At 42.0% G+C, this 16,961-nt stretch overlaps 1 protein-coding gene across 1 annotated transcript in view; it reads left to right on the top strand.

Moving 5' to 3' along the window:
* Positions 1-16,961, top strand: part of vat1 (vesicle amine transport 1) — a 36,771-nt gene that overhangs the window by 10,415 nt on the left and 9,395 nt on the right. Inside the window, exons 3-4 of the mRNA XM_050068654.1 lie at positions 13,338-13,508; positions 14,760-14,849. Of these exons, the coding sequence (XP_049924611.1) occupies positions 13,338-13,508; positions 14,760-14,849 (261 nt within the window). The remainder of the gene's footprint in view (positions 1-13,337; positions 13,509-14,759; positions 14,850-16,961) is intronic.

Genomic DNA, 16,961 nt, shown 5'->3' with positions numbered 1-16,961 from the left:
ACCCAGAGCTAGTTTGGTGGAAAAGGGGTAGCAGAGCGTTCTTCCTAGAACCCAACATGTTAGGCCTACAACCATCTGTGAACTTTTGATCCACATCCCCCAATGCCATGTTCAACAGAGGACCTTTCTATGGTGTAAAGGTTCCATCCAAACCCTTTCTGGGGTTTCTACTGAGAACCCTGTTATATTTCAAGGGTTTCATCTAAAACCCACCCAAGAGGCTCTATTAGAAATCCTTTTATATTCCACTTATCATGGTTTCAGTTCAACAGTTTAGCCTGGGGCTTCATGGGTGAGATGTGGTCCAGCACAGTCCACAACACTCATGGTTTATAATCATGTTGTTAGGGAGCAGGGAGATACATTTACATTTAAAAATACCATTTGAAACATGGGTGAACATGTCAATATTTGAGAGTGAGGCTCTTTATCACCCATACTTTGAACAATCCTTGAAGAACTCTTTCTTCCAAAAAGGGTTCTTTGGATAAAATGGGCTCTTGATGAAACCCTTAGTCTTACAAAGAGCTCTCAAATAATCATTTCCTCTAAAAAGGGTTCTTCAGTAGCAGATAGTTCTGGGTAAATCCTCAGTTCTTTAGGAAGAACCCTCTTTGAACCCTTATTTTTAAGATTGTTTAAATTACTTTTTCTTTCTTTTTTCCTATCATCCTGAGACACTGAGTGGGGACCCTGATTCCTTTTCTCGTAATCACTGATCTAAGGTATCATCCATCCTCAGATTACTTGCAATTACTTTGCTATTACATCCGACTTAACCCACTCAGACGTCATTATCCGACTGTAGTGTGTCACATGTGTATGTGGAACACCACCACTGTTGCCTCAATTAAAATTCCTTGCTTCAGTTGAAATGTTTTCCAAGAATCGATCTCCTTGTTCACGAATATTTTGAGTCAAAACCAATTCTAAGTAACATATCAAAACACAGAGCATGTATTGTATGTTGATTATGAAACAGTAATTAACAACTACTCTGTTACTACTTAACACTGCCCACAGCTTCAGTGAACGCCTCAGTTAGCCACACGGTATTAGTATGTGGTTAAACGGCTTTACTTCACATCGTCAGACTGTCTCACAAGACTTTGCCACTGACGATTTCATCAAAAGTCATATATCCAGATAAACAGCAGTGATTTTGTGTGCCAGACATGCCTGCACAACGCCACATTCCTGCTAGATCATTGTCTGTCTAGTAGAGATAAAATATTGAGCTTTTAAATGAGATTAACTGGGCCTATTTGTACAGCTGAGGAGTAGCAGTGGTACAGAAGATAGACAGCAATTTGTTTTTCACCCTCAGTTACAGGGTACGGTTTGGTAATTACCAAACAGCAGTGTTTGAGGAGCAATTTTCTTTCTCTCCTGTCATAAATCTTTTCATCTAGGCATCTCTCTAGTAAATGCTTGAGGGGTTCATCTTCACTTGATTTATCTGTGGTTGACCTGTTTATTCTCATAATAAGCGTGTAATCCTCTGATTGAATCACATTAGGAAAAATTATTCAATTTCAATTAGGCTACTTTTAGATTACCTTTTCTCAAAAACCTCCAAAACTTGCAGTTAAAAAGATAATTCATTCTAGATAATCATGAAATGTAATAATATTCATATGCTGTCATCATCTTCAACCGGTATTGACATTTATATCAAGATACACACAATGGTTCTTCATCTCGTGTCATTAATGAATAGTGTCAACATTCATTTTCTAAAATGGTGAGTCAAGTCAATTTTATTTATGTGGTCCTAAATCCCTAATTGCCAACATGACACCCTTCTTCCTAAAAACCATAGCAAAACTCTTTAATGGAACAAAGGGGAGACAATAGAGAAGCCTGAGGAGGAACAGAGGAGATATAAAGCGTTAAGCAGAGAGCTTTAGAGGTGCCGGTATGCAGGTTTTGTTACCTGCGGACAGGCTAGCTGTTTCCCTCTGATTCCAGTCTTAATGCTAAGCTAAGCTACCTGGCTGCTGGCTCCAGCTAGTTTGCCAATGGTATCATCTATCTCAGCGTGAATGAGCATATTTCCCAAAATGTCAAACTAAGTGTAGTTCAGTTTGGAGTGAAAACCAAGCCGCATCCTCCAAGACTGAAAAATGAAACCAACATGGAAGTGCCAAAACCTGCAGTTCATCAAATGGCAGCTTCAGGCTAGCTCCAAAAGGCCATTCTCAATAGACCCCCATGTAAGTTACACATTTTTAAGGGCGGGGCTACTTGAATGATAGGCTGTCTGCGAGGTGTCACTACAGTCTTTGAGTCAGATCCACCTTCTTGTTTGAATATGGTCACTTCTGGCTCCAAAAAACCAAGATGGCAATGGCCGAAATGCCAAAACAATACAGCAGTCCACAAACCAGTGGGTCGTGTCATATGCATCTATGTTTTATACAGTCTATGGTGAAGAGCTCTATTTGGCAAATAACCTGTTGAGCCTGATGTCGTAGCGTGGGCCTTATGTGGGAGATGATGGGTATCCATCCTCTTGCCTTTCGCTTCGCCATTGTTCTGTTTGCAGGTAATGTCATGTCAACAAATCAAGAGCTCCCCATAAAGAACATGATTTCCTCAAAAGTGTGGTGACCTTTACCCATCATGATCAGGTGATCAGTGCAGAATGCCGCTCAGACTCTATCAGTCATGCCTTTATGTGTGTGTGTGTGTGTGTTTGTGTGTGTGTGTGTGTGTGAGTGAGTAAACTCTGGTGAATAGTCCTCAGCTGCCTCTCCCGTGGGTCCGCTCCTGTCCTCTCTCTCCAAACAATAGCTTGTTGTATTTCCTCCCATCGTGCCTCCCTTCTCCACCGCACCGCACATCTGCATCCTCCGTTCTCCTCCTCCCCCTCCGGCCCTCCGTAACGTCCGCTCCCTCTGCGTGACCTCGCCATATCCATGCTCGATTCCTCGTCACCAGGGAACGTGTGCACGTTTCCCCTTTTGTTTTCCCCAGAGGGCCTGGGCCGGGGGAAGTTCAGTGACATTTGGACGTACCTCGTGGGTCTTCCACTGTGCCCGGCCAACAGCTTTTCCTCTGACCTCACCCTGAACTGGTCCTAATGTTTATGAACCCTGGCCAGCCACCCCGTCACCCCACCCACACTACACATTCCTGCATACATATGGGGCTCGGCTGCTTCCAATGATGACGTCCACCTCTGTTTTATTTATGAGCACTCAAGTGACTGCTGGCCAACGTCAAGTGTCAGGCATTGTGTTGCAGATGTGGAATGCATAATATGAATTAGGCGGTGCTGTAGGAGCCTGTGTCATCAATTTATCTGATGATTTTGCTTCAGGGCCTCAGCCACTTCCCCCTGTGTGACATTTTGGCACTGATACTGCCAGAGTTTGTGGATTCCAACTGCATCTTCTCATACTGGAGAGAAGCACACTCACTAATAGCACTGTAAGGTGCTTTGGCCTGCTAAATAACATGTGTTGTCAATCATCTCCTCTCATAAAACTCCACAGAAGTGTGTTTGAGGCTTGAGTTAGATTCCACACATCCTGACCATTATTAAACTTTTTATTTTTCCCACCAGCCAATTACGGTGGCTTCCATACTTTTGCAGCTGCTTCTCGCTGGAGTGTCTGTGTATAGGATAGAGTTACACCAGGTTACAGTGAGGATTATCTGGAAACGCTTGATGTGAGAGGCTTCCAGCTGCTGCATGTGGGTGCAATACAACCCTGAGTGTGATGGGCGACGGTGGAGGAGTTAAATCCTTGTTAATGGTAATCTATAGAGTTGAGCTACTGGTTCTGGAAGCAATTTCCACCACTGTAAATTTCTGGTCTCCTTTTGACGACACCCTTATTGTTCAGTGTTAAACATTGAAACAAGGCACTCTTCAGAACTTTGTTTCCTAGAAATCAAATATTTCCTGTCTAATTTGGTGTGGCAGATTGCTCTACATACTGCGATGAAGCCAGATGGAGACATAAATCAGAGCTGTTGTAAGTTGAAGAATGCTTCACTTTTGGGAACAAGAACATGTGCCATGGTTGCCAAATTCATCCGAAAGTGATCCAGAATCTGAAAGGAAGTTGATGTGAACTACTAAATATTTTATCAGGTTTCTACATTACCTGATGTTTTTAGTTTGACTCACTGATGCTGGCCCAAACAACAGAATTTGAAACTTTGTGATGGGGTGTTTCGTAGTGATCATTGTCTTAAGTTTCTTGGTACACACGAGCTTTAAGGTTTGACTTTTCATCAAAGACATTATCATTTTACAGACATTACATGAAGCACTGTTGTCATCTATCTTTGTGAAATGAAGCCACGCTTTGGACCGTTTCTTCCTCTCTGCCATTACTCCTTGTTGCAAGTTTCTAGCAGCGTAGATACATGAGTTTGACATCGTTGTTTCGCAATGTAAAACTGTTAGAAATGCACACCAGCATGGTGGCATTAAAGGAATTGATAAGCTCAACTGCAGTTGAATCAATCAATCTCAACTCATAAGTGGTTAAAATATTACTAATACTCTTTAAACTATCTTTAGGTGGACTATCCAAAAAAAGATTTACCCAGACTTGAACTTCTGCAAGAAAATAACTAACTCTATTAGCTGCGTCTGTACGGGAAGTTGGCCTTCCCTGTACCACAATCTTAAAAAAGTGAAGTGATGTACTGTAAATGCTTTAAGGAAGTGGAACAGGTGGCTGGATCTCTTGGGTTTGGGGAACGAGAGCCCCATCCCAGTGTAGATCTTCATGACTGCTGTCAGACCTGCAGGCGGGGCCTCAGGCATATGAGCCCTCAGTGCATATTTGATTGCAGATGGGACTGAAAAAATGAGAAGCAAAAAAATTGATGTTGGATGAATGCAAGAAACATAGCTATAAGGAAAGAAATATAATATATAATATCTTATTTCTCCCAGGGCTCTCCCTGACAGATTATTGTTCTCATTCATTATATACCAGCTAACAACGTCCCTAGCTATTTAAGCATTAGCTCGAGTGTAGTTACATCACTCTCTTTTATGGACCCATTGTTCCTGGGAGCCATGATAAAAGTCTGATGTGCCTTGAAAATGGTTTCCTCTCCTCTCCTCTCCTCCCGGTCTGTCTGCTCGGGAGGTCTTACCCTACTTTAGAGAATGCTAATTCAGTCTGACCACTAAGCGGGAGTCTGGGCTGCGTGGTTGAACCGTCTCTGTGTTCCCCAGGCCTGGCATCGCCGGCGGCAGATCAGCTGCACTGATAGGAGAGGGAAACCAGGGCAACCTCCAACCCAACCCACCAATCACGTCGCTCGCTCGCGCTCTCATCGCTGCAGCCGTTGACAAATGACCCCATCCACCCAGCCCCCACCCTAACCACCACATCCAGTCGCAGGTGTATGTGAAACCTGTGTCAGGGCACCTGTTTGTGTGTGTGTGAAACTGGATGAGTGTGCACCAGCTTGTGTTTCAATTTGCAACCAGGTTCATGGGAGGAAAGAAAGTGGTTTATGTCAGAAATATATTTTGTGTCCATACATACAGATGCATATTATGTGTGCATCTCAGTTAGCAGTGTGAGAGTCCTAACTCAGGAAACCACAGGGACCACCTTGACACATGAACAAGGGATGTGTTTTAAAATTCACTCACTCAGTAACAAAAAATGGGCTTCCTCTGTGCTGCACAGAGAGAAATTCACCATCAGAGAGAGCACATTAAACTGCTCTTCAAGCCCACAGTGTGTTCACACACACACACACACACACACACACACACACACACACTTACACAGTCATCCCAGAAAAACACTAAGGTTACATAATGCAGAGTAATACCTCAAGAGTACACGTTCACAAACAGCCAACCACAGCTCCTATCACCGCCACAGAGCTCATATCTGAACTCACTCATAGAGCTGTGCAAAGTGGCAGTAAAAAGTTCATTTATTTAGTTCAGTTTGTTGATGTTGTAATGCCGCCATCGCTAGTTTGGGTGAAAAGAGATGCTTTGGTCCACGTTTGTATTTCATTCTTTGTCAGCCGCTACCACCGCAGGCTAATGATAGGTTAAGAAAGATGTGAGTCCTTGAGGAAATGTGGAAATAAATGCAGAAGAAATCACACAAGAAAACAACACGGAGCTCCGAGACAAGGGACCAGTCATCTCCCTGGTGTTGACAGTAGACATACGGCCCCCACCGGCCCCTGACTAACACCTGATATCATAGCTCGCACAATTGAGAAATGCTGTGATGCGAGATGTTTTTTTATTTACACAACAACCCAAACCTGTCAATGAGAGACGTTTTAATCGGGACGAGGCAGACGTGGCGTCCGTCCCGTTATTTCTTCATAAATCTGAAAAACATTTCTGATGTCCCCACCCACCCATGCTGCTGAACTCTGGGTGTGGAGCAATAACAGTGGCCTCAGTGTCAGTTTGGATTCCACTGTGTTTTGGGGAAAATTCCTCTTCGCTCCTAACAGTCATGTTATGGAAGCCAAGTGCAATTTGTGCCAAAATGCAAGTACGTAAGGATTCAGGGGAAGACAAAACCCTACTGTGTATCCTGTTTCTCCACAGAGAGAGATAGAGAGAGAAAAACAAAATAGATAGGTGGATGCTTTTTGACATTTTCTAATTTCCAAGTGTAAACAATTCAATTCAATCTTGAGAACAAATGCAATTAGCAGCAAGAATTTGCTTAAGCTGCTTCCCCTTCCCTGAGGAATGGCTAAGTGTTTATGGATGGTCTTAAATCACACTCACACCATGACCGAGAGAGATGATTCCAGTCCAAAGACGCAGATATAGATGGAGAAACTATAAATCAGGAAACCAAGGAAACAGCTGGAACTGCAGCACTCGGTTAATGAAAGGTTAATATTTTAATCTCTGTGCATATTTGTGAAGATTAGCTGCCATTCAGGACTGTTCAAGGCTGCAGCACCGCTCCCTTGTGATCTGTGTATGGATGTATGGATGTGTGCGACTGTGTGTGTGTGTGTGTGTGTGTGTTCGTAAAGTGATGTGGGGAGTGGTAAGGGGTTCTTGGCACAGCTCAGCAGTCTTGTGATAGATCAGGAGTTTGTTCTCATGGGGATTCAGAAACAGGTACCTTCTTCCTCTCTGAGCAACATATTTCCTTGCCTGGAATCACATTTGTACACACCAGAATTTTAAGAAACAAAGATATCTGGTTATAGAAAATGCATTTTTGTCATTTAAAGTAATGATTCAAGGATTGAAAAATAAGAAATCAGTCTTTAAAGGAACAGTGTGTAAGATTTAGGGGGATTTAGTGACATCTAGTGGTGAGGACTGCAGATTGCAAGCAGCTACAATTTCCCCTGGTTAGGATTCCGTCAGGGGTTTTTTATTGGGAGCAGTTATCTACAGAGGAAGTGGCGTAAGGAAGTAACGACGGACCCCAGTGCAAACTATTATGGGCCCTGGGGCATGCTAGTGTGCATGGACAAGATCAACATACATATTACCCATTAATCATCATTGCATATCTATCAAAAATATCAAAGTACAGTTTTTGTAATTTATTCATAAATTGTATAACTTATATAGAAAAACATGTAATTCTGTTGTAGATAGCTACTGACTTAAAAAAAAAAAAAACATGACATAGATGGCCTTGTCTTTTTTGAGGATATATAAAGCAAATGGCACCATTTTGAAATTAGGAACAGTCTTTTTTCATCATTACTTTTTGAACACATATTCAAGGTGGCAATCTGAATCACCTGCAAGGGCCCGCTCTCTCTACGGACCCGTCCACCCCACCGGCCCCGGTGCAACCACACTGCCTGCACTGTCTACATTTACGCCCCTGTGCAGTGGTCTCTTCTCCAAAACAAATGGACCAGGTGATTAAAACCAGTAAAACGCTGAATAAAGCAGTTTCCTGTTACAAATCAGTGTTTCTCCAACACTTCATGGCACACTGCAGACGGACGGCTAGCCCAGCACGTGCTATTGTGTGCTCACCTAATTCTGATCCAGACATTCAGGAAGTGTTAACCGTGAGTCGTATGATCCGCAGAGGTCTCCTCCTCTCTAAAACGAATGAACCAGTAATTTAAACAGTTAAAAGTTAAAGCAGTTTTACTTACAAATCAGTGTTTCTCAAATACTGGTTTGTTGGAGAAGGGCCATTAGCCTAGCACCTGCTAATCTGTGCTCACCTTTTTTCTCTGATAACTTAAGATATAGACTTTCAGAAGTTTTTACTGGGAGCTGAATTACCCGAAGACATCTCATTCTCTCCAAAACAAATGGACAAAAAAAATCTGTGTTTTTAAACACTGTCATTGTGGTGGGGCTGCAAACTATGAGCCAGTCTAGAGCCAGTGTTTGGTTTGTCTGCCCCTGGCTACTGTAGAAATATGGCAATCTCCGTAGATGAGGACCTGCTCCCTAAGAAGATATAAACAGCTCATTCGAAGATAACAAAAACACAATTATTCTTATTTTCAGGTGATTATACACTAAAGAAAACTTACTTATTATATTCTATTCAATTTCTTCCAATATATCCCCCTAAATGTTACACACTGGTCCTTTAAGGATAAGGATTTTTTTTCCCCCGATGCTCACTGACTTCATAAAGCAGAAGCAGAAGCAGAAGGGGAATCACTGTGTTTATGACAGCAGCATTGGTTAAATATTAATATGCGAGTGCCTGGCTGTAAGTACGTGGGATTAATGGATGCATCATCCTGTTGGACACATTTTCACACCTGTATGTGAGGGCTGCTACTATGCGACAGAGCTATTTAGTAAAAACAGCTCTTGACCTCCACTCAGACAATGCATATTTTACATTTTCTCACCTTTTTTTATCTTCCCTTCTACCTCACATAAACAGTTGCTTATGTATTTCTGTAAGAACCAATGTGAGGCAAACAGATGCACATTTGCTTGTAGTGTCTGTATGTGTAAAATATATACACAGGTACATTTGTTATCAGTGTATATCATAAAACCACTTTCCTCTAATCTGCCTATAAATTACTTCTGAATATATAAAACCTTGACACATACTCACTGGCTATTCAAAGCTTGCTCAGAGGAAGGTGTGACCCAGTCTGTCAAGCATAAACTGATGACAAACATATGATTACCACCAAATGACTCTTATATGCCCAAAGGAAGAGCAGTCAATGAAACAAAATGGCTCCCTTTGCTCAGTCATTGCCAGCAATTTGGCCGAGGTTTCCTTGGCAACACAAACTTGGTTTCTCACTGAGGACAAGGAGAGATGGTGCTGCTATAACGCAGCCGCAACAACAATCACATCCAACAGCAACAGCCTTGATTTTGTTTTCTCATCAATTCTCCCCTCGGGCGTGATTATAGTAACGCAGAGTTGTCTGTTTATTTCACATGGACATTTCATGTCAGACGAGAACCACAAATCAGGAATGCTTTTGGTCTTTATACTGAAATTAAGGTATTCAAATTATTTATCTTTCATCACCAACTGTTTTCTATAGCAAAGCACTCTGAGTTGTTTTTTTTTTCTAAGTTCAAATAAAAGGCCTTGAAATGAGAGTTTTCTGCTGGAGATTAAGAAAGAGGATAATGTAATTTGACATTTATGTTATCATTACATCTCAGTTCATTTTTTTTGGTCGGTGTTAGGGCTGCTTTTATTTGATAGTGTGGCCTCAGAGACTAACTGCCAGGATGTCGTTGAGGAAATTGTGCTATTTTACGGGTTCACTGGCTCAGATAATTTTTATGCTGAGATGAAGGGACCAGAAGTGCATCAGTGTCATCTGATGTTCTACATCATATTCAATATATGAAGACATGGTAATTCTGATATTAAGATATACATGATTAAACATCCTAACGGGAATATATTCAATAGAAGAAGGTGTATCTGTCAAAGGGCACCATCTATAACCATTTTGGAGACTTTGAAGTTGTCAGATAAACCCATATTTGTTATGTAAAGAGATAGTGGAGTAATGGCATCCGCATCCTGAGCAAAAAATAAACTCATGCTACTTCTGTGTGTGTGTGTGTGTTGTAATCTGAGCCTCTCTGTTCTGCGTTGCGGTAGCCAATCTGGCCACATGTGTATGATAGTGCATTTAAGTCCTAGCTAGCCCTAGCACTGTCTAGCTAATCACCACCACTCTGCAGTGCGCTCATATGACGGTTAGTGCTAATAACAGCATCCTTATCCACAGGAAAGCGTAACGCCCACATTAATACTGTTAGCGCCGTGTGCACTGTTAGCACCATTAGCTACCTGACGCCAGCTCAGCAACCTTCATGTTGAGAGCCATGTGCAGGCAATCCTGGATCAGTGTCTGAGTCGTAGATATGCTCTGAATGGCACCTACAGTTCCTACAAGTACCTCCGTGGATTGGGAAAATTCTTCTGCATGTAAAGGAATAGTGTGTAAGATTTAGGGAGATTTAGTGGCATCTAGTGGTGATAATTGCAGATTGCAACCAGCTGAAACTTCTCCCGATTAGAATTCCTTCAATGTTAATTGTTTAGGAGATTTACTGGAGCCACATTATCCACAGAGGTCTCCCACTCTGTAAAACAAATGGACTGGGTGATTTAAACCATTAAAACACAGTATAAAACAGTTTCACATTTTAATATCAGTGTTTTTATCATGCTCTTGTCGCAGACGGGCTGCTAACTATAGAGGTCATGGCAAAACTGTGAATGGCCCTATCTGGTGTTGGTGTTTGGTTTTTCTGTTCTGGGCTAGAAACATTGCGGTGCACCATGGCGATCTCCATGGACAAGGACCTGCACTTGAATCTTATTTTCAGGTGATTATACACTAAAGAAAACTTACTTATAATATTACATCCAATTTCTGCCAATATATCCCTCTGATTCTGAAACACTGGATTTTTCAGCTAAATAAAAAACCCTAGTGGTTCCTCATAAACTGTGTCTTCACACAGCTAAAACCAGGGCTGCTTTTCTTAGCTTGTGAAAAGCTGACATTTTAGACATATTTCAGCATTTCAGACATTAATAGTGCAACTTCCAGTTTGGTGTTATTGCTGTGTGTTTTCTTAGTGTATGAGGATAAATAAAGAAGCTTTTCTTATTGATGGAACATGATAAGATCAGAAATGTGCTAGATTAAAAGTATATCTTCCTCTTTCTGCACAAGTCTAATCGAACATGCAGAGGCCTTCTCGCACATGTGCCTGTCTTCCTGCCTTTCTTTATCTCTCTGAGTGTGCATATTAAATGTTGCCTTTAGTTGTCTATGTAAGTAAGCAAATCATGATTTCATCATTCATTTAATCCAAACCTGTGCAGCAGTCTGGCAGCTCAGCTATGCCATTAAAAATGAATGTAAACGCACATGTTTTGTGTTGCTTTGTCCTCAGGTATCAGATAAGACGTGCTCTTTACGTGGTCAGGCACAAATGACCTTTGTGAATGCCTTTCAGTTCGAGTCCTCAAGTCAGCCTCCATTTCAAACAAGCCACTGCTTATCAGTAACCTATTACTTCTTGCTCTGGCTGCCTTAGCAAACACTGGCTGAGGCATTTGCCACAACTATGTACACACTTTCAAATACAGTGAACACAAACACAGATATCCGAAACATCCACTGAAGCCCACAGTCTCACAGCACTTTGTCTTTAAAAGTTATCTTGGACGACATAGCACATTTTGTTTTCAGCTGGCACGGTTATAAGGAGCTGTGTTTATGTAATTTGCGATAGAATGTCATCCAGCTCTCCTTTCCTAACAAAACAGATACCTCAGTTATATTCTTTTTTGTCCTGTGGAATTTCAGACAGGTTGTCTTGAATAAGGGAACCAAAAAATTTGATGTGTCATTTGAGCTACAATGGCTACTTTCTCCAGAGTTAGATACATGTGTGTGTGTGTCTACACATCTGTGTGTGGGCGTCTATTTTCCCCAGGCTAGTCGGGGTAATGTGATTGTGTTTAATACGCTCTTTACATACCCCCGAGCAAAACATGTCCACGCTGTTATTGACTGGCTCGTTTGGGACAATAAATAATGCAAATCACATTTACCTGCCATAGAAAGTACGTGTGGAATGGGAATTCTTGGGTGCCTTTAGGGACTGTTCTGTTCAGCTTAATATCATATAGGTCTTGGTAGGGCTGCAATATATGAGGGAAATATGTGATGTGCGATAACGTTAGATATTGCAATAATCATATTACCTGTGATAAATAAACAGATAGCTCAGTTCTGCCTTTCTGCTGTTTTCAGTATACAGCTAAAATACAACAAATTGCTTGGAATAAAAAGATGAAAGGAAAATATTTAACACTTTCTTTTACTGAGCAAATTGGACATTGAACTGAACACAAAAGGCACCAATGAAAAGAATGATAGTTACATTTTAAAGTGCAGTTTTCTACTGAAACTGTCTTTTAGCTAACACAAAAAAAATGGCTGATGGTAAAAACAAAAAAATGAGGTCTTGGTGTTGCCATGAACAACAATATTCAGTCAAAGGGATACTTTGCCATTTTTTTAACCAGCTTTGTATCATATTAATATGGGTAGTATGTGTAAATGAACTCTGGTAACCTGCCCTCCATTTTACTAGCACCCAGATCTACCCGCTCATCTCTTAGCTCAAACCGCCGGATGACACGAAATATCTGGCTGTAGGGCTGTTGCTTAAACTGCAGATTGTACTTCAGAATTTCCGTTTGCTCGCCACCATGGGCACAAAGCAGATCAAGAGAAAGAAACAACTCTCTCCTTCAGACTCAGATCAAACCGTAAAACTAGGCAATGTTAATCAAACCCAAGATTCTGTTACTATATTGCATGTGTCTTCAGAAACATATTTTAGTGCACTGTTTGGCTGTAATACAAGAATCTGTGAACAGGAAGCGGGTGCTTAACTGTTTCCTGCACTGTAAAAACAGAGGCTGAAAAAAGTAAAACTAAGCACTGCTGATCAAATATTAATCAAGATTCTGTTCTCGCTTCAAATGTTTTCAGAAACATTTTTAGCTTACATTTTAACTAATTTGAGATCGTTTGGTACCAGCTGGATGCCATATTTTTTCCTGTGCCAAAATGGCTAAGCTCACATTATGTCACCCACCAGCGGGAGTGTTTGTGGTCCAGTGTGGTGCAGTACATTCTGGTAGTTGTGGGTTTTCTACCTCTTGAGCCAAAGCAAATGCCACAGCCCTTTTTCTCTTTTTTCTCTGGTCATGTAGCACCAATTTCTAAAGTATTTGCATCCGTCTACCCCACAGGCAGTCAAGTGTTATTAAAAGACGTCATGTCATGAAATTTATGTATTTACACAAACTCATAACTAATTGTCTCTCTTCCTTCAGGTGGTGTCGGTATTGCAGCCACTCAGCTGTGCAAAACAGTGAAGGATGTGACTGTGTTCGGCACAGCATCTGCCAGCAAGCACGAGACTATCAGCCAGGGTGGAGTCACACATCCCATCGACTATCGCACCAAGGACTATGTGGAGGAAGTCCGCAAGATCAGTCCAAAAGGTGAGGAATTTGGCCGTCTGCACAGGGATAAGTGCTCTAAATTTGGAGTCTGTGTGCTGTGTGGAAATAATGAATCACTATCTATAATCAAGGTTTGCATTGATATACATGTTTATCACTGAGATTGTTTTATAAAGCAAATAGTTCAGTTTTACATATTCCCGTAGGCACAAAGCAATACTGTGAGACTGCAGCTTTTGTTGATCAGTGTTGAACAAACTGCAGACAGTGAGATGATGTATTTTCATACACTTTGTTTTTTTTTCTCGTGACACAATTCTCAGCAGAGCTGGCTGCCATGTACACTAGACTGACAGCATGTAGGGAGTCATTTTTCCTACCGAGCAAACTCATTTCACTAAACAGTGACTGTTTGGATTCTCATCACCATCAATAATGTATCCGCAGAGCTTTATGGAGATGGGGACTCGCTGAGAAAAACGCAGCTTTTCAGCAAAATGAAACAACGTCCAGTTCCTGTTTTCTTTTTTTTTTTTCGCCCACCGCTGTGTTCCTAGCAGGATGGAGACTGTTATTATGCTGGAGGCTCATTTCATAGTCCCCTCTCCATCCCGCCTCTGTTCTTTGTAGCATGGAGCGAGACAGACAGACATTACAGAGACAGATAGGAAGAGAGCGAGAGCTGACACTTTGGACAGAATGTATCTAATTAGAAGCCTGGATCAATGTAGAGCCCTGCTTGCTACCTTTCCCTCTGTCTTTGGCTCTCTGTCAATTCATCTGTGCTGTGGTCAAGGCAGAGTCCTGCTGTGAGCCTCCAACAATCAATAGAACCAGGGTTTAATGGAGCAAGGAGGGGTAGCCCAATTTGAGGAGTCCCCTCTGGCACAAAGGAGCATCATTAAGTCTGAGCCTACATGGCCAGACATTAATAAGCCACTGAGAAACCTTCATAGTTAGGTCTGCTGTTCTTTACCATCTGTTCAGATGTATGCTTGTAATTCTCTCCACCTAGGAATGGAATGACAGAGAAACATTTTATCCCTCTTGTCTTATCAGTCACAAGAATGAGAAAACATAAAACAAGTAGGATCTCACCCCGCTCTCCTCCTCTCCTCTCTTGGCATACGTATGGGTTTCTCTTCGTGTAAACATGGCACAACTTGGCTACACTCGCTACTCCTAGTGAACTCTGGCATGCGGAGGGGGGCTGCTGAGGAGACTTGGCAGGCTGCTCTCGCTGAATTCACACCAGCGATAACCGTCCCCTTCTTCTCTGTTCTGCTACAGGGATGGACATAATCCTGGACCCGCTCGGAGGATCAGACACCCATAAGGCCTACAACCTGCTGAAACCTATGGGGAAGCTTATCACCTATGGTAAGTAGTGAAAACCTGTGTGTAGATCAGTTATTTTCAGTGTAGATCCAAGTTTGGAGCAGCTCTATTTAAATCCACAGTGATCCAACACAGCCCCTCCAGGAGTCAGTGTAATTAGATCTGGTTAAAATGGTCAAACTGAAAGAGTGCTCGCCAGTATCACCAATCCCCACAGTTTCCCACACAAAATAATCGCATTCAGAAACATTTTTATGAGCCAAAGTCAAATAAAAACGAGGCTTCCACAAGGAAACGTCTTGTAACTGCGGTGGAAAAGACTCCTGCAGAGTTTGCCCCAGGCTGCATGCATCTCTCCAACCAAGCTTCTCCAGATTTTTAATTTTTAAAGTTACCAGAACATCTTATGTAACGCCTGAAACCAAATATGTGGGTTATTGGGCTTGGTGGCTGTGCTGCACAGCCCGGTAGTAAGGTTCCCTTTTAAAGATATACTATGCAGGATTTTCCTTAAAAACAATGCATAGACTGATACAAAAGTAATCCCTCTCAATCATCACCTATATGACCCACCACAAGTGTGTGGTGTGTGCAGCACAGACTCTGCACTCTGCCTTTTTTTCTTCTTATTTTGCTGTGGTCGGGACGTTCCTGGGCGCAGTGTGGAGGTGAGGTTGAGAGTTATAAAAAGATAATGACCAAGTGCCAGACTGTAAGCAACACACATTCAAGAGGAAGCTACAAATATTGTGGACACAGTGCTGAAAAAAGCAAATATAGCAAATGAGAGTAAATTTTGGGGTTGGCTTTCACTTTTCCTGGCAATACTGTTCCCAAACAGTAACCAACAATTCCTGCATACTATAACTTTGGAGATAGCGGCTGACAGAAATTCCCATGAACGCGATATTCCTAACTCATCTTTTTCCTCTAGTTGAATCTCCTTAGCTATACATTTGATTTATTATAATGAGCTATGGCCATTTTTTACAGCTTACTTGTTATTTTTAAATATTAATCCTCTTAACTGCAAAATATCATAACATTTTGGACAATTTTTTTTCCCAAAAACTCTCCCACAAGATCCTGCAGTGTAACCGTTAAGCAAATTAATACAGTACATGAAATGGTCGTGGGTTTCCACACACACAGAATAAAGCTGCTTCCTGGTGGGCTGTGTGACCTCTCTGTAGAAGTCCATGTCCTCAGTGTGCTCTGTGTCATCTGTGGGAAGGCCTTTACGCTCGCTCTGTGGCGATGCCAATCTGGAACCAGCGTGCATGCAACAGTGGGCGGGGTCGGCATCCATGAAGAACAGGGCCTTTCCTTTGCATGCTGCACAAAAACCCACTACCCAGCATGGTGCCCCCCCCCCACCCTCACCCGTTCGCCCTCTCTCAACCCCAGGTCCATCCCACCCTCCCGCTCCCTCTGTGCCGGTTGCTTCTCTTCCAGCTTATCAGAAGTATGCATGGCGGAACAATGGGCGTTTTATCCACACGAAACCTGGAATGTGTCTGAATGTAGCAGGCTGGGTCCCTCTCTTCTCTCAGAGCATGCTTTGTGTCCCCTGCTTCCCCTGAGAGAGACACACAGAGACAGTGAGGGTATAGGAGGCTGTGTGAACACAGAGGGAGAGGATGTGGTGGCGGTGAGGGCTGAAGTGCTAAAGAGGTGAAAGGTGTAAGTGACTGGGTGACTGGCAGAGCAAAGACATCAACCAGAACTAAACAGAAGAGGCACCTGAGGCAACTTAATGTAGATTTGACATGTTGCTAAATGACTGATCAGTCCACTACTTTTGTCAATAACTGTTTGGCCCCTAAATCCAAAGAAATTCAATTTAAAATTACAGAGAAAGTGGCAAATTGTTAAATTTGAGAAGCGGTAACTTGCATGTTTTGCATTTTTCCTTGATAAATGACTTAAGATGTTCATTCATTATCAAAATTTGGTCAGTTATTATCGCTCAAAGAGGTGAAAGGTGTAAGTGACTGTGAGAAAGTGGGAGCAGGGGCGTAATTTGACAGAAAATAAACCTGACTAATAAATATTCATCATCAGTAATCAGTTATACATGAGAACTTAGCAATGTACCTGAGGATACACACACACTGTCTTTCTTAGATTTCTCTACCACAGACTAAAGATTGC

The sequence above is a fragment of the Epinephelus moara genome, chromosome 18, assembly GCF_006386435.1.
Source record: "Epinephelus moara isolate mb chromosome 18, YSFRI_EMoa_1.0, whole genome shotgun sequence".
In the NCBI taxonomy this organism is placed as follows: Eukaryota; Metazoa; Chordata; class Actinopteri; order Perciformes; family Serranidae; genus Epinephelus; species Epinephelus moara.
Note: the sequence above shows the minus strand (reverse complement) of the source record. Positions and strands in the feature narration are given on the sequence as shown.